The 21,514-nt window shown below is 54.2% G+C and overlaps 1 protein-coding gene across 9 annotated transcripts in view; it reads left to right on the forward strand.

Moving 5' to 3' along the window:
- LOC138924613 (ral guanine nucleotide dissociation stimulator-like) overlaps positions 1-12,888 on the forward strand; it is a 38,928-nt gene extending 26,040 nt beyond the window's left edge. For 4 of the 9 annotated variants that reach the window (XM_070269689.1, XM_070269693.1, XM_070269691.1 and 1 more), the window contains 15 exons: positions 1,323-1,375; positions 3,345-3,535; positions 4,275-4,385; positions 5,244-5,437; positions 6,046-6,153; positions 6,818-7,008; positions 8,217-8,432; positions 8,778-8,881; positions 9,406-9,475; positions 10,255-10,323; positions 10,767-10,841; positions 11,427-11,459; positions 11,832-11,953; positions 12,159-12,250; positions 12,585-12,888. In XM_070269689.1, coding sequence (XP_070125790.1) covers positions 6,949-7,008; positions 8,217-8,432; positions 8,778-8,881; positions 9,406-9,475; positions 10,255-10,323; positions 10,767-10,841; positions 11,427-11,459; positions 11,832-11,953; positions 12,159-12,250; positions 12,585-12,670 — 927 coding nt within the window. In that variant the 5' untranslated portion in view covers positions 1,323-1,375; positions 3,345-3,535; positions 4,275-4,385; ... (1 more) ...; positions 6,046-6,153; positions 6,818-6,948 and the 3' untranslated portion in view covers positions 12,671-12,888. Of the gene's footprint in view, positions 1-1,322; positions 1,376-3,295; positions 3,536-3,705; positions 3,873-4,274; positions 4,386-5,243; positions 5,438-6,045; positions 6,154-6,817; positions 7,009-7,154; positions 8,433-8,777; positions 8,882-9,405; positions 9,476-10,254; positions 10,324-10,766; positions 10,842-11,426; positions 11,460-11,831; positions 11,954-12,158; positions 12,251-12,584 lie in introns of those variants that run through there. The other 5 variants (XM_070269690.1, XM_070269694.1, XR_011439601.1 and 2 more) reach the window with 5 other exon arrangements.
- Positions 12,889-21,514: the final 8,626 nt, after the last annotated feature.

Here is a 21,514-nt window from a genome sequence, read left to right on the forward strand (position 1 = left end):
AAGTTTAAATTCCATAAGATAGAGTGTCAATTCTACTGTTGCACAACACTGTTCAAGCCATGAAAATAAAGCCCAGAGAAAGTGGTAAGGGACAATTTTTCCAAGGAAAGGAGTCAATCCAACCCACGCGGCAAGATGCAGAAAACAGTCTCATCACACACACACACACACACACACACACACACAGTCACAAAACAAAAGCAACATCATCATAGAGTTGCCCCACTACTTCTGAAGTAGCAAGAGATTGCACTCCTACATTGTCCTGAGTGGACGAACCTCAGGAAAGAAGCCAGAAGTCAAGAGAATTTACCAAACAAGAAGATATGAAACCAGAGAGTAAATGTCAGCATCTTATATGAGGTTCCCAGCGGTGGATTCTGTTAGTGATTCAATATGTTAGGGAGAATTTTGCTAGAAGGGTTGTAACAAAACTAATCTTTCCTTTCCTTTGTAGACATATACAAGTTATGTAAAGAATAATAGCTGTAGCCAACCAATGAAAAGATGATAGAACACGAATATCACTCTTCTAAATCACTCCTGGATTAGTCAGCCAGTCAGGGAACAGATGACAGTGGATTAAGTTGGAGCTTATTAGGCTGATTCTGACTTCATGACCATCCTATGAATTGTCTCCTGCCAGGACCTCTAAAACATGCTGCCCCTGCCACTCATTTGCCACCAAGGTCCACCAACCAGACCAGACCTTGCTGACCAATGCCCTGGCTGGGCCCCTTCTGAGCACAACTGGAAGACTCTCCCTAAGTCCCATTCTGTCACGGTGCTCTTCCACCTACAACCGGCCAGGGAGACATTCACTCCAAGGCTCACACTGTGTGTGCCCAGTTCTGGGGATGGCACTTCTCCCTCAAGTGAAGAAAAGGATCAGAGTGCAGAGCCTGTGGGCTGCAGCCATCAGGACAAGGCCTAAGGTTTGCTGCTAGAGAGAAGAGAACCTGTAGTGGGTGTGGGTGCCGGGGTGCAAGAAGCCCCATGATTTCTGGATAGAATCCCAGAATATGATGCAGGAGAGAGGAGGGATGCTTGGGTGTGATTCTGCTAGAGAATGTCCCTAAGGAGGCGGATGTGCCATTGGAAATGCCTTCAACAGTGTTGTTCATTCTTCGATTCATCCTGTCTCAGGGAGTTCTGTCTACATCCATCCAGGCACTAGTCTCCCTTCTGGAGTAAAAAGAGCATCAGAAGAATGTTTCCATTTCATTTATAATGGATAGGTACGGTGCTTGTAAGGTGCTAGGTGTTGCAAGCAGTTTTCAAACATTAACTCCTTTAATACTCTCCATGTCCTTACAAATTAGGTACACTTATCATTCTTGCCGACACCAGATGAGGAAACTGAGGCACTGATGAGGTGAGTAACTTGCCCGCTACCATATCTAGGAAGTGATTGAGCTGGAATTTGAACATAAGATATTGTCTTCATATTCTCTGCTCTTAAGCATGTTCTTTGCTCTCTAAGACTTCACACCATGAAGACGATGGCTCAGCATATCCATTTTCTTGTTACACCCCGTAGCCCCATTCTTTGATCTCTGTCTGAAAAAGATACTTTTTGCATCAAAACTGCTGCACATACACACCAAAATGACTTCTCCTCATGTCCCATGTCCTGGAAAATACATAGAGAACATTTCAAAGCCTTTCTTGCCCAGGCTGGGAGTGCTTCTGTGAAATCCCACTGTTCCTCGAAGAAGCCAATGGAAGGCTGGGAGCTGAGGCTCAGGGGAAAGGTGACCTCAGCCATTACCATGGAATTACAGAATGGATGGGAGGCCTCAGCAGGAACTGACTTCAGGATTGGTGGTGTTTGAAGCTGGGCGCTAATTTTCTGGCTGTGGGTGTAGGGGCTGGTGCCACATTCCAGGGAGAAGGGATGGCTCCCTGTGTTCTTAGAAGAAACCAGACCCAGGAAAGAGGTGAAATGACAGTTTCCATTCAGAATGGACTTGTGAGGGGAAACATTCAACCCAGAAGAGACAGTCATGTTCCTGAGGGCACCGGAAGAAGCTGCCTCTGCGTCTGCCAAGCAGAATGCCCTGCTTCATGGACTCACTTTATCCAAAAGAGACCAAGAAGAAGAAAATCATGAGATGACCGTGCAGATGTGAGATCTGTGACGTTGGAGACTGTGCCTGGGAGGCCCTGAAAGGCCTCAGAGGAGTAACATTTGCTGTGGGCAGAGTGACAGATGTGAGGCATGCCTGCCTGTGTCTGGGAACAGTTTGAGTGTCAGGGAGAAGCCACTGCTGGTGCAGAGACTCACAGGAAGAAAGGAGTCTGAGCAGAGAAGGTCAGAAAGGTGGCGGTGTGGCTGGAAGGATCCTGAGAAGAGAGAGGAGGGGAGATGGGGGTATGGCAGGGACGGGTGGCAGGACTGGCAGACTGCTTTTTCCTGTCACTCTCTGACGACGTTGCTCTAAGACCGTGCCCCTAGAAAGTACAAATCCTTAAGCTCTCACAAAGTGTGTGTGCCAGGAATGGGGCACGGCTTAGCTGGGTGCTTCTGCCTCAAGGTCTCTGTGAAGCTTGGGCTGCATCTCTATTGCGGCTCGACTCGGGGAGCATGTGCTCCCAAGTTCACTCACATGCATGTTGACAGGGTTTGTTTGGACGGAAAGCCTGAGTTCCTGCCTGTCTATTGGCCGATCATTTCCTCCATTCTCTCCTATGGAGCCTCTACATAGGGAAATTGAACACATGTGCACTTGCTCCCCCAGTTCCAGAGATATAAGAGGCAGAGAGAGAGAGAGAGATGGAAACAGGAGGAGGGAAAGAAGGAGGGGGCTAAAGACAATGAGTAAGAAGGAAGGGCCAGGCTTTTTGTTCTTAACCCTGGGTTGTGTACCATCCCAACACCTTGGCTGCATTCTATTCAGAAGTCACTTCCTAATGACTGTGCGGTTCCACAAGGATGTGCACAGCAGGAGACAGTGAGCACCGGGAGCCGTGGTGGAGGCTGCCCTCCACATAGGCCAACATGAGGCACTTGGTTCTGACTCTAAGGGAAACAGGAGACCGTGGAATCATTCATGCCAGTGACTGGCAATCTCTGAATTTCCTCTAATTTCAACCCATTAAAGCTGCAGATGTGTAAATGAGGCCCAGAGGGGCAGGGACTTGCTCAAGGTCCAAGTGCTGTGACACAGGCCTGTTTTAAGAGGTACTCCACACGATAGCCCACCCCTTCTTGTCATTCTTTCATCTCTAAGTGTGTGCATCAGACACAAGTGAAACCAGACACCAGGTGTTGTCACTACTGTCTCTTCTGCAGCTGAGGACATCCTGAGGGAGCTATTTCTGGCCTCGTCCCTATCGTGCAGGTTGAAGGATTGAGGAGGCCTTGCGAGGCACAATGGTGTTTCCAGGACACAGAGCTTCTAGGGAAAGAGAGGAGTGAACTCAGCTGAACTCAGCATCCTCAAGCTGGAAACCTGGTTCCATCTCAAGGTCCTGTGTGAGGCTCTGTGCTGGCTATTTGTGTACAGTTCTGGTGATGACATGGGCAAGGAGGGTGAGTAGCCAAGATCCCAGAGGGGTTTTGGGTTGGTGTGAGTGAAAGAAGAGGCCCGGGTAATGGAAGCTTGAGGAAGTGACCTCACTTCCTTGGTGACAGACCCTAACAGAACTTAGCACACTGGTCTCCAGGCACCCACATTCTAGACATAGCCTCCTATTGAGCTCACTTGAGTAGAGACACTCAAGAGAGCGGGATGCTCTGCTGTTGTCTCCCGACTTGTCGAGGCTGTGGCTTCAGGAAAGCCAAGAAACAGAGCCTTTTCAGTTGCTACACACATTGGCTTGGCCCTCACCTGCACCACCTCTGGCCATTTGGCAGGAGGATCCCTCAGGTAACACAGGGCAGGCCAACCGCCTTAGGCCACAATGGGATCCCAACCCCACACCCCTCTGAGCCTCCTTGTGTGTCCGGGGGGAGTGGAATGAGGGACGGCGGGGCTGAGGGGGCACTCATCCTAGGCAGGAGCCCTTTGCTGGGTGTTGGAAGCCTGGCAGTGCGTCGTGTTCCCAGCCTAGGTGTTGGCTAGCAGGATGGGAGAGTGGGTGCTGGGGACCAAGCTCCTCTACCCATAGGTTAGTCCCGAGCCATCCGGGTGTCATCTCATTCCCTCCCTGGCTGGAGTTCTACACAGACACTGCCGGGTACCTGATCCCTGCTGGGGTTTCCTCCTGTGGCCAAGTCGAGGCAGGTGCCTGAGACATCCCGGCCCGGCTCTCGGGCACTGTCTTTGCAGAGCTGCACGCAGGAGGTGGTCAAAGATCTGGCAAATGGCTTCGGGTACTCCATCTCCCTGGACAGGGGCCAACTGCACCACACCATCATCAATAACCAGGGCTGCTCTGAGGTGAGAGTGGGCACGGAGGGGTCTTCCCACCCAGGCCCCTGAGGTGACCAGGGTAGGCCCAGAATCCAGCCTCAAACTGCTCATCTCCTGGGAGCCTAACAGGGCTGTCCACCCTGAGTGTCCCACAGTCCCAAAGGAATCTGGACTTCTGCTCCTCCCCACCAGCTGCATAGGAGGATAGGAGGGCACTCTTTGCATTTTCCTAGGAAGATTAGAGAAAACGTTGTCACTTCCCACTAGGCCCTGAGTATCTTTGAATTTTGCCTTTTTTGGAACATGCAACCTCGATAACGAGGGTCTCCAAACTCCCTTTAATGTAAGAGAAATAACCATCAGCGTGTTTTGGAAGTCAAAGGGATTCTCCGAGTGTGTCACTGCCTTGTACACTGTTTCCAGACTGGGGCGGGGTGGGGTGGCCACATAACATTTCCCTCCAGGTTGGGGCCCAATGAAGCCTCAGGCAGTTAGAGGGGCTGGCCCTCAGCCCTCACTTTGGGGGGCTCTCAGTTCTGACCCACAGGATCTAGAGAAGCTACCTGGCATACCTAAGCCTCTGTTCTCCTCTCTAGAGTGGGGGTGTCTGTTGAGGATTCACTGGGCTGGTGCTCTTCACAGAGGGAGGTCTGTTGTCCCTCAGCAAGCAAATGGCCTCGAGGGAGATCAATGTGGAATCCTTCACATGCCCAAAGTCACATTGTACTGTGAGAACCCAGAACCTTGCTGAGTGTGGGAGCTCCTGTGTCTCCTGTCGCACATGTCTGGGAGGGGCTAGGAGTTCCTGGGTCAGCTTCAGACCTCGATAACGCTGGTGGTTCGCAGTGGTGACCCTGACTCTGTGTCCCTCCTCGTCCCACCCAGAGTGAAGATGAGTCCACTCTGTCTGTCACTGAGGCCTGCAGGATGCGTGCCCTCCAGGCAGGCATGATGCAGAGGCTCTCAGAGTCTGTGCTGCCAGCCTTCCCCAGCAGAGTCCTCTGCAGTGTCATCACCTCCCTCTGCAGCTACTCAGGCTCCAGCACTTCCCACCAGGTGCTGGACCAGCTGTTTCCCAGGTGACTGCCTGCCTCCTCCTCAGCACAGTGGTGACTCTGCCCACTGCCAGCTGTGTGTCTTGCCTTGGGAATGTCACCACATCTCTCTGAGCCTGAGTTGGCTCCTCTGAAATGTGGGGTGAGAGAGGATGAACTTGCTAGGCTTCTCCCAGGGATGAATGGGCTCAGCCATCCAGGTGCTTCCCTGGTGCCCGGCTCTGCAGAGAGGGTGGTGGGCCATGCTGTGGTTGCTGGTGGTGATTATTTCTCTGTCCCCCATGAAAAGTAGTCTTCACTTCACCTCTCCCTTCACTGGCTTGTGGCTTTTTGAGTTTGGAAAAGCACCTGGAGAGCACCCTGTCAAAGAGTTTGAGATGCCATCCAGCTGGTCCTGGTGCTTGTCCTTGGTGTAGCCACTTAGGGATCTCTAGGGTCACAGAGGGGCCACAGGCCCACTCAGACACCTGGGATGGTTCTGGTTGGAGGTCATTCAACAATGTCTATGAAAGACCTACTCTGAGCAGGACTTCTGGACACACTAAGTGTCACTCAGTGAATGAAGCAGACAGCCTCCCTGGTCCTCCCCTCTATTCTGAGAGTCAGACAGTCACACTTGACATCATTCACAGGTCCCATCTACCCTCCATCCCGGGCGATGTCCTCATCCCCTTTGGGACACATGGAGGCAGCTTGGCCCATTGCGTGCGGGATGCTGGAGGACAGGACCACCTCCCAAAGTGAGTGGTCTTTGGGTTGAGAAGAAGGGCCTCCTGTCTCTAGCAAACAGGTTGCGGGGCGAGGATGGAGGCTGTGGCCGTGTCAGGCCTGGGAGAACCCTGCATCTCACCCATCTTGTGATTCCCATGGGAGGGCTGAGTTCTGGTGGCTTCCACTCCAGCAGGACTGGACTCAAAGAGAGCTGTGCATGGGTCCCAGGCCACTTGAGAATTGGAAGGGAGGCTGGGCTGCGTTGTCCCCTAGAGACCCACTCCCACCAGAGTCCCAGCTCCTCCTGCCTCCCTTTCTCCACATCCACACCTTGTAAGCACCACCGCCAGGTCCATAGTAGGAGGTGTGTGAGCAAGCTGCTCCCAAATCTGCTGGAGTCTTCATTCCAGTGGCCCACATACATGGAGGGCTTGAGTGGGCTGTGTCCAGACCCTTGGGGAGGAGAGTGTCGGTGGGAACAAGAGACTCTCACAGACTCTGTGTTCAGCCTGCTGGATGAGCAGGACTGCCACAGCCAGGTCATGCAGCCAGGGCTCAGGGCTGGGTTGGGCCCCTCCTCTGGAGGGGGAGGGTCTGGCACAGGGGCGCAGATGCTAACAAGAGTGCCTTGGGAGGTCGGTGTTTAAGGAAAGGCCAGGCCACTGACTCTCTGGCCCATCTGCCTCCCCGCAGTGCTATCTGTTTCCTGCTGGGAACCTGGCTGGGCCAAGGGCAGGATTGCAGGGAGCCCCTGAGGTTTCCCTGTTGGACCCTGCAGCTGGCCACTCTGCACATCAGCTTTGGTGGCTCCCACGTGGAGGGCCATGCCTACCTTCTGCCAGGCCACCTGGAGCATCTCAAGGCCATTGAAGCCAAATGGAAAGGTGAGGGGACTGGAGTCTGGGAAGACTGTCTGTGTTGAGGTTCACGGGCTAGCGTTCCCTAAGAGGCAGTGGAGTCCTTTCTATCTTTGGAAAGGCACAGAAACTGTAAGGTGTGTGCGTGAAACTTTCTCTTTATCCTGCTCCAGAGCCAGCTCCAAAGCTCCTGCCACCTCCAGAGCCAGAGCCAGTGCCAGCCCCCGGGCTGGAGCCAGCTGCACCTCCAGTCTCACCACGTGTGGTAGAGCTGGAGCCAGCAGCCCCTGAGTCGGCCACTCCAGGACCAGAGCAAGGGCCACCAGTAAAGGCATCCCCAGAGCCCAGCTGCCCCTGGGCCGTGACCACCGAGGACCAGCTGTGGGAGGAGAAGCCGAACATCTTGGACTTCCCTCCCCAGCTGGTGGCAGAGCAGCTGACGAGGATGGCTGCAGTGAGCAGAGGAGCTCGCGGGGCAGGTGGCCCCTGCCTTCCCGGTGCCATGAGCCACCCCACACTTGCCATTCCCTGCTCGGGATTCCGATGATCTGGGTCCAAATCCCTGCTCCCTCCCTTATCAACACTGTGACCTGGGCAGATTTCTTTCTCCCCAAGCCTTCGCTGTCCCCTAGTGAACAGGGGACAGTAGAGACAGACACTCAGCACCTGCTGTATAGGGTGGCTGTGCCGATGAATGAGGTGGGAGAGAGTGGAAGGTGGGCAGAGTCTGGCCCTTTGGTGGGGGATGGGCACTCACTGAAGTGCTGCCAGGTCCTTGGGGGGATCCCCCATCTGCGCAGGTGTCCCAGACAGCCTCAGCACTTATCAGGAAGGTGATGTGTATTGACTCCAGTGGAGACAAACAAAGCTGGGGGTTGTCCCTGCCTCGTGGGGAATGTGCATGGGAATGGGGAGTGGGACCCGAGGGGCACTGAGATGGGTGGATGATGGCCCTTCTGGTGGGCATGTGTGGGTTGCCTTCTGGAGCTTGGAGGAAGTGAGACAGGGCTGGGAGCAAATGTCCCCTCCCTTCCCCACAGTCCTGAGTCCGGGGTCATCCTGGACTGGGTGCATTCAGTGGACACAGACAAAACCCAGAGACTCCCACAAACCTCAGGCCACATGCTCTGCTTCCTGAGCTCCAGTTCTGATCTCACCCTGCCTGGGCCTATGGGGGACTGTGGACGCTGAGCTGGGGTGCGGCAGGACCGGGTGACACTCCGCATCTTCTGCAGGAGCTGTTCAAGACGTTGGTGCCCGCCCACTGCCTCGGCTCCATCTGGTCTGACCGCGACAACAGGGAACGCGAGTCCCTGGCACCCACCGTCCGTGACACTGTGATGCACGAGAACACCGTGGCCAATTGCATCCTCGTCACCTGCCTTGGGGATGCGAGCATGACAGCGCAGGACAGGGCCAGGGTGGTTGAGCTGTGGATCAGGGTGGCTGAGGTAAGCCTTGGCACGCCCTGTCTGGATGCATGGGAATTGCCTCTTGTTTCTCAGCTCTCAGGATTGAAGTCTGGGGTCTTAGTCCCTGGACTGTCCCTTGACCCTCATGCCAGGGCCACGTTGACCTTGACTTGAGGTCCCAGTGGGGACAAGCTCACTTCCTCCCTTGTGCTGAGCTACAAATCCTTGTGCCTGGCAGTGTTACTCGTCGGGTGGCAGGTGTGCCCTCCCTGGCTTCCCTGGACATGTGTCTCCTCCAGGACAGGAGAAGTCCGTGAGGGGACAGAAACCAGAGGCAGCAGAGCTTCAGCTCCCCCTCACGGCTCCATCTCTTCGCTTCCCCAGGAGTGCCGATGCCTCGGGAACTTCTGTTCCCTCCACACAATCCTTTCTGCCCTGCAGAGCCCTGCCATTACCCGTCTCCAAGACACCTGGGGACAAGTTTCCAGGTGGGTAGTGGGTAGTCTGCTCTCCAGCCAAGCACCATGATGCTGAGGTGGCCCAGGCAACCTGATTTGGGCCGGCATGTCCCCCAAAGTCAGCTGAGACCACCTGGGAGACAGCGAACGCCGAGCACAGGGACTGACCTGGGTGCTGGGTCTCTGAGTCTCTCAGTGCCCTTAGGCCAGCAGTTCCATCCCAGGGATTCATTTCCTTCCAGACCAGATCCTGGCTTGAGCCCAGGTGGAGATTGTCAGGTGTTTCCTTTGCAGCAACAGAAGCCTCTATGCAGCTGAAACCAACACTGTTCCAAGGAGATCTGTTTGGGACATCTGAGAATGGAGGCCCCAAGGGACAAGAGGAGAGGTCCCTCCACAGTCCCATGGGGACCTTAGAGCTCAGAGCACCCCAGTGAAATCCCTCATCCAGGCCCCAGGCAGTTTGGATCTGCTGGGTTCTCAAACAAATGGGACTTGCCTTCAAGCATCCCACAGTTTTTCTTTCTTTCTTTCTTTCTTTCCCCACCCCGCAGGGAGAGTTCTCGAACCTGGAAGAAGTGGGTCAGGAGAGAGAAAGGCGTGAGCAGGGAGCTGCTAGTGCAGGTAACCTGGAGGCTGGAGATCTGGAAGGAGGCCAGAAGGAGAGGGGAGGGGAACATCCTGAGGGGATCCTAGGAGGTGAGGCTATGGCAAGGCTCGGCCCAGGCTGGGGGTCAGAGAGCCCTGTGAGGGTGGGGCAGACCGGGGCCACTAGGCCAGGTCCCCCAAGACACCCTGCCCTCCCCCTCCCTGTCTGTTCAGCTGGGGTCTGGACGCACCCCTGGAGTCCAGAGGTCGGGGCCTTGGTCAGATTTGGAGCCAGGGGTGGGGTGAAGGTAACGGGGACAGGGCCTGTAGCTGGCATGGGGAGCAGCCTCTCCCAGTGGGTCCTTGAGCCAGTCACTGCCCCTCTGGGGGCCTCCGTCTCCTCCTCTGGGAAGTGGAGGGAGATGATCAGCGGCGCAGGCCTCCCAGCGGGGTGCTACCATCCAAGGGAGGACAGGAACGGGAGGAGATTTGTGCCGGCTCCTCCTCGAGAGGTGAGGGGAGAGCAGTGATGACACGCAGATGACTCTGAGTCCTCAGGAGACTCCTGGAAGCAGGTGACATTCTCCTCACACTTTTCAGCTGAGGAAAGAGGGCCAGGGAGGCCTGGGCAGGCCCAAGGTCACACAGGACTGAGTCCTGGAGCTGGGACTGGTCTAGAATCAGAGCACCCTGCAGTTTGCAGCAGCAGAGGCAGCAGGCGACTGGAGCCGATGGCCAGGGTCTGAGATCAGGGGCCTTGGGGGGACATGTGGAGGGGAGTATGGGCACACTGACCCTGTCTTTGGCCCCAACAGGAGGCGACCTCCGTGTTAAAGACTGCAGAGAGGGACCGCCAGGGAGCCCAGGAGAGGCAGCGGCAGCAGGTGAGGGTGACTGTGGGGGAGGGTCGTAGGAGTCAGAGGAGAGGGGGCGCCTCCTCCCAGCTGGAGGCCTCCCTCGGAAGAGGGGCCTTCCTCCTCAGGCGAATCTGCTGTGGCTGCCAAGCATGACGGGCCTGCAGTGGCAGTGAGCAGGAGGAGGCCTGGAAGGGCTGGCAGCAGGGCAGATTTGGGGTGGGGAAGGGCAGGGGCCACTGCCCCTGGGAGGCGCCAACAGCCATCCCTGGGACTTGACTGATGGAGTTTGGTGTTCCTGGAGGGGAGCGGGGGAGGGAATTGTGTGTGTTGGGGTGTCCCGAGGATCCTAGGCTGCTCTGTGTGGGGGCGTGGGGTGGGCAGGAGGCTGGGCTGAAGGGTTTCAGGGGAAGGTTCATGGGGGCACCTGAGAGCGGGAGCTCATCACCATGCCCATCCTGATGGCGGCACAGGGTGTCGTCCCCTCCCTGGTGACGTTCTTCCGTTCCCTGGAGCTGCTGGACGGTACGATGGAGGATTATGTGGAGGTGAGTGAGCCCGGAGGTGGGTCCAGGGGCTCAGGCTCCTGAGGGTGGGGAGGAGAGAGTCCTGTCCTGAGCCCTGAGCTCTCTGCATTTGGCAAAGGTCCTCTCAGCAGGGCCTCCAGCCTCATATGGGAGTTGGGGTGCCAGGCCCATCTCCCCAGTGGGTGATGCAGGCTCTGCATAAGCCACCGTCCAGGTTCCCTGGGCTGCTGAGGCTCAGAGCTGCCTGACTGTGTGGCCGCAGGAGGTGGTGTCTGAGCTGGACTCAGCCTCTCCCTCTGGCCCTGCCAGTGAGGGAAGAGAAGTCGGGCCCCTCCCAGTCAGGAAGCACATCAGTGGCTGAGCTGTCCCTTCCTGCCTGAGGCCTGAGTCTCCCCACGTGTCATCAGAGAGGTTTGGGTTACAAGGTCTCTTGCCTCAGTTGCTCTGTGCCCCCTGCTCTGGAGCCCAGAGACTGGCCCAGGTCCAAGTCTGGGCTCTGGATGGGCCTGCCCACTGGCAGTAGTGCAGCATTTCAAGAGGTGTGGACGGGGGCTAGTGCTGGCCAAGGGGGCTGTTTCTGATGGACTGCGGCTGTCTGCTTTCCAGGGCAGTGTGCTCAACTGTCGGAAATGGAATGAAGTAAGCGGCTGTGGCCTCCCGGTGGGGAGGGTGGGGGTTGGAAATCAGAGACCCCCCCGCAGTGGGCAGGACCCCCTCTGGCCCAATCCCCAGGGTGGAACATTTATTTGCACAGTTCGATATACAGAGCTAGGGATCCTATGGCATTGGTGGGTGGGGGAAGGGCTGGCATCAAAGACTCCTTCCTGGAGGAGGAGCTATTTTGAGCCAAGTGTGAGAGCAGGCAAGTCCTGACTGGAATCACAGGGAGGGAGGGTTCCCAAGTGGGCAAAGGCCCCAGACTGGCCCCTTGCCCCCTTCCTCACCCCTCCACGAGCCCTGCAGGGTCCCCCACTCAGGCCCTGTAGGCATCCTGTGCTTGCTCTGTCCTAGCAATTCAAACTGATGGAGGAGATCGAGCTGCTCCAGGAGGCTGCAAATCTGTACACCGTGCAGCCCGACGAGCACTTTGGGGCCTGGTTCCAGGCCGTGGAGCCCCTGAGCAAGGAGGAGAGGTGAGTCGGGTCAGGAGTTGGGGGAGGGCAAGGCAGACTCTCTCTGCTGACCAGCTCCAGAACCCATGGCCATGGCTCCATGGTCAGCCTCAGATCTGGTTGCATGGCGACCCCTGGGGCCCTTCGACTCCAGCTGCTGGCAGGCTCCAGGATGCACATGTGATGTGTGGCTCCTGAGAGCTCCCAGCTCTGCTCTGTCCCGTAGCTACAGCCTGTCCTGCCAGCTGGAGTCCCGATACCACTGGGTCAGAAAGATTCGACTCTTCTTCAAACACAAGAAGAACCGCTCAGGGCAGAGTGAGTGTCTAGACCGGCAGTGGCTGAATCCACGGGCTCAGGAAACATTCAGGCTGAGTGTGGGCCTGGGGAGGCAGACAGCTGGCCCTGGGTTCCAGCTCCACTGCTGAGCAGTCCTGTCCTGGGCGGTTGCACTCACGTTCCTGGGATTGGTTTCCTCCTCTGTGAAATGGGTGACGCTAAATATCAGCCCCTGTGTCAGGGACAGATGGGGTGCTGTTGGCTGACTGAGCACTGAGCACAGGGCTGGAGCACAGAGAGCAGTGGGGGCCGGGATGGGGTGTGCACTGTGGTTCCAGGGCAGGCAACTCAGGAAATGCCTCTCTTTCTCCAGACACCAGACCCCCAACCAAGGGCCCAGTGGTGGTGGTCGATGACCCTCCTGAGACCAGCAGAGCTACAGCGGGGACACAGCATTGACACTCAGGGTGCACAGGGCCACCTCCCCTGATTCTGATGAGGAGAACTTTGTGATCCGTTTCTTGGGGTCCCCTGTTGGCCACGAGGGAAGGCACCAACCCCTCTTCTCCCTCCCCCCTTTTGCCCAGCACCTATTTCCCTATTTGGCAGGGCCATATTTTGTTGTCAATGGTAAATGCTCCGTTTGAGTATCATATTAAATTGTTGCTTCTTTCTAATCCTGGGAGTGGAGGTGTGAGTCTTTCGCTCGCAGCACTCATGGAAACCAGATCCAGAAACTCACATTCCTCCTCGAATTTAGAAATCTCCCAGAGTGAGCAGCTCAGTTTATGTGGAGAAGGGAGAAGTGCCAGTCCCCTCCCTGGCTACTGAAGGACATGCCCAAGTCCCCCTCCCGCCGAGGACAGGATCATTGCAGTGTGGTTCACCCTGTCCAGGAGCAGAGATGGCCCCTCCGACCTCTTGGGACTAAGCGGTTGGAGGCATTTTCTCAGCCAGAGCCACAAGCACTAAGCTGGGCGTGTCTGTCAAACTAGCACGTGCCTGTCCCTAGCACACTTCCTGCCCAGGACAGTGGCTGCCTTTCGACACTCTGCCGGAAGAGGGAACATTTTCCCGGTTTCTCTTGCACACAGATTAGGACCTTGTTTTCTGATTCAGTCTCCAGAATGGCTTCAGCTCTAAGTGGGGAAAATACCGTCAAAAGCTCAAAACGTGCACATAGAGAGGACGAGGCCAGAGGAAGGTCCTGTGGACATGGACCATGGGCAGGCAGGACTCTGCCTTCTCGGGCCCACTAGTGGCTCCCTGTTCACCTCTGACCTAGACTGGATCCCCCTGGGTTTCTGGTCCCTGACGCCGAATACCATTTCCTGCTTGTTGTCTATCCAAGGGGAAAGCTGTGGGATGCAGCTTTTAGGGCCTCAGCCAGGTCTCCCTCCAGAAACCTAGTGCTCCCAACAATCTGTTCCAGAAAATATCACCAGAGACAACACTTTCCAACTCATCTTATGAGGCCAGCAGTACCCTAAAAGCAAAACTAGAGTTTAAAAGTAGGGAAAACTTGAGAACAACAAGTCTCAGAAATGAGCAGTTACCGTTTTCTACGAAATATTAGAAAACTGAAGCCAACAATGTAAAACAATCATACACCAGGACAAAGAGGAAATTTTTTCAGGTATGCAAGGTTGTATCAGCATTCCAAAATTAAATCAATGTGATCCACCCTGTCATAGGCTAAAGGAGAAATTTATACATATATGTCAGTTGGTATGTGGGGGAAGTCATCAGATAGTACATATTAGATATGTCAGGTTCTTTCTCTATCAATTGCACCTCATTAAAGCTCTTACAAAAATGAACCTAGATATAGAATTTACACTTTCACAAACTTTTAGTAAATGGAACAGAGACCTAAATGTAATGCAAAACAATGCAACTTCTAAAAAGATTATGCAACAAACTCTAAGTGGACTCGAATCTGGAATTATGTTATTAAGATACAAACTGAAAATATAATCTATGAAAAAAAACTGATGTTAGACTTTATTTATTATTTTGGTAAGGAAGGTTGACCCTGAGCTAACATCTGTGCCGATTTTCCTCTATTTGGCCTGTGGGATGCTGTCACAGCATGGCTTGACAAGCTGTGTGTAGGTCTACACCCAGGATCCGAACCTGTGAACCCCAGGCTGCCGAAGTGGAGTGCGTGAACTTCACCACTGTGCCAGTGGGCCGGCCCCAAGTTAGACTTTATTAAATTAAAAACTCCTGCTTTGTGGAAGGCAAAATCGATGAGTCAAAAGACAAATTACAGACTGGCAGACGATATTCGCAAAACAGATATATGATAAAGAAACTATGTCCAAGATATATGTAAAGAATTCTTAAAAGTCAACCATAACAAAAAAATAAACAACCTTATTGAAAAATGGGCAAAAGACCTGAATATATCCCTCACCAAAGAAGACATACAGATGGCAAACGTGCCTGATGACAGATGACCACCCCCACAGGTCATTCGGGAATTTCATATAAAACCTTAATGAGATACTTCTACACACCTATTAGAACTGATAAATGCAGGAAACTGGAGCCCGGTTCCGGTGTATCTGACAGTTGGTTCCATGGTGTCTGGCAGGTGGTTCCTGTGTGTCTGGCATATGGTTCTGGTACATTCGAAAGGTGGTTCTGGCATGTCCAGCAGGTTGCAACAGTGTGTCTGGGACCTGATTCCATCCTGTCCGGTTGATGCTTTCAGAGTGTCCTGGCTTTGTTTCCGGCATGTCTTGCAATTAGTTCCCGCATGTCCGGTGGGTGATTCTGGCGTGTCTGGCAGATTTTCCAGCCTTTTCCAGAAATTGGTACTGGCGTATCCAGGACCTGGTTCTGGTGTATCCGGCAGGTGATTTTGGTGTGTCCGGCAGGTTGTTCTGGCGTGTTAGGATGGTGGTTCCAGCTTGTGTGGCAGGTGTTTGTGGCATGTCCAGCACCTGGTTCTGGCATATTTGTGAGGTGGTTTCAGTGTATCTGGTACTTGGTTCTGGGATATCCAACAGGTGGTTCCAAAGTGTGTGGCAGGTGGTTCCTGTGTGTCTGGCATGTGGTTCTGGTAGGTTCGGAAGATGGTTCCAGCCTGTCCGTTAGGTGCTTCCAGCATGTCTGGAAGTTGGTTCTGGCGTGTCAGACTCATGTTTCCAGTGTGTCCGGTGGGTGCTTACGGTGAGTCTGGTGGGTCATTATGGGATGTCTGTGTGGTGGTTCCAGAGTGTTCGGCGGGTGCTTTTGGCATGCCTGTCGGGTTTTTCCAGCATCTAAGGTGCCTGGTTCGAGCATATCCAGCAGGTGAGTTCTTTCTCAGCTTCCTAAAGAGCTGGAAGCAAGACAGTTTGTGGCTTGTCTCCCCTTGAGGGATGGAGGCAGTGCTTTGTGCCGTCCACCTCTCGAGCAATATAGGGCATGGTTGAGAGCAAATGGGCCTTTCTGACATAGGGTCTTTCTGACACTCTCTCCAAGAGTGCACAAGGGCGGTTGGTTAAAAGCCTCTTGTCTCTATCCTCCTAAGCTTGTGGAATCACAATCATATGGGCCTTGGCCCCATTGCTTAAGGGGAAGATGTAGCCATTACCCCTGAGCCGGGTTGGCAAGAGGGAAATGTGGCAGAAGCAGAAGTTCTAAAGTAGCGAGTTAAGGGCTGGGAGGAAATGGCATTCAACTGCCTGTGTATGAGAGGTTCCCAGTATGCTGTAAGAGCACTGTGGAAAGCGACTTCTTTCTCAGCTTCCTAAAGAGCTGGAAGCAAGATGGTTCGTGTCTTGTCTCCCCTTGAGGGATGGAGGCAGTGCTTTGTGCATTCCACCTCTAGAGCAATGTAGGGCACGGCTGAGAGCAAAGGGATTTTTCTTCCATAGGTGCTTTCTGACACTCTCTCCTCCAGTGCACAAGGGCGGTTGGTTAAAAGCCTATTGTCTCTCTCCTCCTAAGCATGTGGAAGCACAATCATTCGGGACTCAGCCTCTTTGCTTAAGGAGAAGATGTAGGCATTTTGTCTGAGCCGGGTTGGCAAGATGGAAATGCCCCAAAAGCAGAAGTTCTAAAGCAATGAGTTAAGGGCTCCAAATAAACAGCATTTCAGGTGCCTTTGTATGAGATGTTCAAGGTACACTATAAGAACAGTGTGGAAAGTGAGTTCTTTCTCAGCTTCCTAAAGAGCTGGAAGCAAGATGGATTATTGCTCATCTCCCCTTGAGGGTTGGAGGCAGTGTTTTGTGCCTTGCAGTTTTAGGGCAATGTAGGACTCTGCTGAGCAAACTTGGCCTTTCTTCCATAGCTGATTTCTGAACACTCTCTCCACCCATGCACAAGGGCGGCATGAGATGTTGCCAGTATGCTGTAAGAGCACTGTGGAAAGCGAGTTTTTTCTTAACTTCCAAAGAGTGGTTGGTTAAAATCCTATTGTCTCTCTCCTCCTAAGCATGTGGAAGGACAATCATTCATGCCTCAGCCGAATGATTTGGGCAGGTCTCGTGTGACCCACCTGCCTTAAATGCTGGAACCAACTGCTGGACACTTCAGAAGCATCATCTGGAAACAGTGGAACCACCCACCGCAGATGTGAGAATCAGGTCCAAAATGTGCCAGAGCACCTGCAGGACACACCAGAACCACCTGACTCAAACGCCAAAATCACCTGCCAGATACAAAAGAACCACTTGATGGACACTCCAGAATCACATGACGGGCATGAAAGAACCATCTCTCAGAGTGCCAGAACCATGTGCTGGAAACGCCGGAACCACATCACTGACAGACATGAACCATCTGCTGGACACGCCTGAACCATCTGCTTCACTCACCAGAACCACCTTCTGGACAAGCCAAAATCACCTGCTGGATACACTGGAACCAGGCCCCTTAGAAGCAGGAAAAAGCCAACAGACATGCCAGAAGCACCTGCCGCACACTCTGAAACCACGATACAGACATGCCTGAATGACCCACCATACACACCAGAAGCACCCACCAGACACGCCAGAACCACCTGGAACCACCCACCGGACACACTGGAACCATGACACTGACACGCCAGAACAACCTTGCAGACATGCCAGAAGCACCCAAAGGACATGCTGGAACCATCTTCCTAACATACCAGAACCACATGCCAGACACACAGGAACCACCTGCCAGACACTTTGCAACCACCTGTTGGATATGCCGAGACCACATGCCAGATACACTGAAACCACCTCCCGAATACACCAGAACCAGGTGCTGGCCATGCCACAAACACCTGCCAGACAAGCCAGAACCACCAGCCTAACACGCCAGCACAACCTGCCGGACATGCCAAAATCACCTGCCAGATAAACTGGAACCAGGTCCTGGATATGCCAGAACTAATTTCCAGAAAAGGCCAGAACAACCTGCCAGGCAGCCTGGAATCCCCTGCCAGGCATGCGGGAACCAACTGTCAAACACGCCGGAACCAACACCTGGACACACTGAACGCACCAACCGCACACGAAGGAATCAGGGTCCGGACACACGGTAGCCACCAGCCGGACATGCCAGAACCACCTTCAGAACATACTGGAACCATATGCCAGACACACAGGAACTACCTGCCAGACACCACGGAACCAATGGTCAGATACGATGGAACCAGGCACCCAGTACGCTGAAGCCACCTGCTGAACACACCCAAAAGCTGTGCTGGACATACCAGATCCATATGATGGATACACCAGAAACAGGTCCAGCACAGGCCAGAACCAGGTTCCAGAAACACCTGAAACAGCTGCCGGACACACCTGAACCAGCTGTTAGACCAGCCTGAACCACTAGATGGAGAATCCTGAACCACATGCCAGGCACACCGGAACCAGGTGCCCCACACGCCAGAACCACCTTCTGGACACGTCTGAACCACCTACAAGTCTTGTGAGAACCACCTGCCAGATACAGCAGATACAGGTGTCGCACACACCGAAACCTGGTGATGGACATGACTGACCACCTGCAAGACATGCCAGAACCAGGTGCCAGACACACTGGAACCACCTGCCAGACACCTCAAAATCCCCTGCTGGATATGACAGAACCTTGTGACACAAACGTCGGAATCATCTACCAGACATGCCAGGACCACCTCTTGGATATGCTGGAACCAGGTGCCTGATTCACTGAAAGTACCTGCCAGACACACCAGAACCAGGTGTCAGACACGCCTGGACAACCCACAGGACACGTCAAAATCACCTGCATGATACCCTGGAACCATGTGCTAGACATAACGGAACCACCTGCCAGATACACCAGAAACAGGTGCAGTACATGCCGGAACCAGGTGCCCCACACGACTGATTCACCTCCCGGACAAGACTCAACCATCTGCCGGACATGCCGAAACCACCTTCTGGGTGGGCTGGAACAATCTGTGTGCAAGCCTGAACCACCCGCCGCACAAGTGTGACCCATGTGCCTGACATGCTGTAACCAACTGTTGGACATGTTGGAACCATCATCTGGACACTCTGTGACCACTCACCACAGTCATGAGAATCAGGTCCAGAACGCGCCGGAAGCACCTGCAGGAGAGGCCAGAACCACCTGATCACACGCCGAAATCACCTGCTGAATATGCCAGAACCACTTGACGGACACTTGGGAATCACATGCAGGGCTTGCCAGAACCACCTCTCAGATATGCCAGAAACACGTGCCAGACATGATGGAACCACTTTCTGGACAGACCTGAACCACCTGCCGAACACACCAGAACCACCTGCTTGACTCACCAGAACCACCTGCGAGACATGCCAAAATCACCTGCCAGATACACTAGAACCAGGCCCCTTAGACGCTGGAAAAACCCGACAGCCATGCTGGAACCAGCCTCTGCACACTCTTTAACCACCACACAGACATGCCAGAACGACCTGCCAGACACACCAGAAGCACCCACCAGACACACCTGGAAACACCTGCCGGACACACCGGAAACATGACTCTGACACACCAGAACCAACTCCCACACATGCCAGAAGCACCTAACGGACACATCAGAACCATCTTCCAAACGTACCAGAACCACATGCCAGACACACAGGAACCACCTGCCAGACACTTCGCAAACACCTGTTGGATATGCTGAGACCACGTGCCAGATACACTGAAACCAATGGCGAATACGCCAGAACCAGGTGCCGGACATGCCACAAAAACCTGTCAGACAAGCCAGAACCACCATCCTAACATGCTGGAAAAACCTGCCAGACATAACAAAATCACCTGCCAGATACACCAGAACAAGCTCCTGGATACACCAGAACCAATTTCTGGAAAAGGCTGGAACAACCTACCAGACAGACTGGAATCCCCCACTGCACATGCAGGAACCGAATGCCAGACATGCCGGAATCAACACCTGGACACTGTGAGCGCACCAACCACACACAACTGAATCAGGTCCTGGACACACAGTAGCCACCTGCCAGACACGCTGGAACCACCTTCAGAACATACCGGAACCACATGCCAGAGACACAGGAAACACCTGTCAGACACCATGGAACCAACTGTCAGATACGGAACCAGGCGCCCGGTACGCTGAAGCCACCTGCTGAATACGCCAGAACCATGTGCCACACACGCAGGAACCATGTTATGGATACGCCAGGAACAGGTCCAGCACAGGCCAGATCCAGGTGCCGGACACGCCTGAAACAGCTGCCAGACACCCTTGAATCACCTTCTAGACCAGCCTGAACCACTTGACAGAAAATCCATAACCTGGTTCCGGTGTGCCCAGAATGTGGTTACGGTATCCGGTACCTGATTCTGCCATATGTGAGAGGTGATTCCGGCATGTCTGACAGTTGGTTCCGGGATGTCAGGCTCGTGCTTCCGCCGTGTTTCACGGGTGGATCAGTGCTGTCCAGCACGTGGATCAGTTGTGTCTGGTGGTGGGTTGCAGCATATCTAGGGGTCGTTGCAGTGTGTCCAGAAGGTCATTCTGTCGTGTCCAGCATGTGGTTCTGGCGAGTCAAGCAGGTGGTTCCAGCGTGTACTGCAGGTGGGTCAGGCATGTCTGTCAGCTGGTCGAGGTGCCTCTGCCAGATGGTCCAGGCATGGCTGTCCCCTGACCCAGGCATTTCTGAAATGTGGTTCTGACGTGTCCGAATGATGTTTGGGCATGTCCTGCATGTGATTCAGTCCTCTCAGGGAGGTGCTTTGGGGTTGTCTGGCAGGTGGTCCGGGTGTATCCAGGAAGTGGTTCGGCATAGCCGGCGTGTCCTTTGAGAATGTCTAGCCTGGGGTTCTGGCATATCCCACAGGTGGTTCCAGCGTGTCTTGCACCTGGATGTAGCGTGCTCGGCTTCCAGCATGTCCACCAGATGGTTCCAGCTCATCCTAAAGGTGGTTACGACGAGTTCATCAGGTGGTTCAGGCTTGTCCATCACTTGGCTCAGTCGTGTCCAGGACCTGGTTCCAGGATGTGCGACACCTCTTTCTGGTGTATCCAGTAGGTGGCTCCAGGGTGTCCTGCAGGTGGTTCAGTTTTGTCTGGCACCTCATTTCGGTGTGTGCGACACCTTTTTCTAGCACATCTGGCAGGTGATTCTGGCATGTCTGGCAGGTGGTACTTGCATGTCTGGCAAGTGTTTTGGGCATGTCCAGCAGGTTTTTCTGGCCTTAGGGCACCAGATTCCGCCGTGTCCGGCAACTGGTTCTGGCATATCCAACAGGTGTTTCCGGCATGTCTGGTAGGTGTTTGCGGTGTGTCTGGCAAGTGGTTCTGTTACATTGGTAAGGTGTTTCCGGCATGTCTGGTAGGTGTTTGCGGTGTGTCTGGCAAGTGGTTCTGTTACATTGGTAAGGTGTTTCCAGCATTTCCAGTGGGTGCCTCCAGGGTGTCCAGCAGTTGGTTCAGACGTGTGTGGCTGGTGCTTCTGGCGTGCCTGTGTGGTGGTTCTGAAGTGCCTGGCTGGTGCGTCTGGGGTGTCTGGCAGTTGATTCCCACGTGTCTGGCAGGTGATTCCAGCGTATCTGGCAGGTGGCTATGGTGTGTCCGGGACCTGATTTCGTCAAGTCAGGTGGTGGTTTAGCATGTCTGGGTGGGGGTTCTGGCATGTCCATCAGTTGATTTTGACATTGAAGTTGGTTCTGGTGTATTCAGGACCTGGTTATGGCATATCCAGCAGGTGATTTCAGCTTGTCCTGCCTGTTGTCTGGCGTGTCTGGTGGGTGGTTCTGGCATGCCCGGCAGGTGGTTGTGATGTGTTTGGCATCTGCTTCTGGCATATCCTGCATGTGGTTTTACAGTGTCCGGCACCTGGTTCT

The sequence above is a fragment of the Equus caballus genome, chromosome 6 (genome assembly GCF_041296265.1).
Source record: "Equus caballus isolate H_3958 breed thoroughbred chromosome 6, TB-T2T, whole genome shotgun sequence".
In the NCBI taxonomy this organism is placed as follows: domain Eukaryota; kingdom Metazoa; phylum Chordata; class Mammalia; order Perissodactyla; family Equidae; genus Equus; species Equus caballus.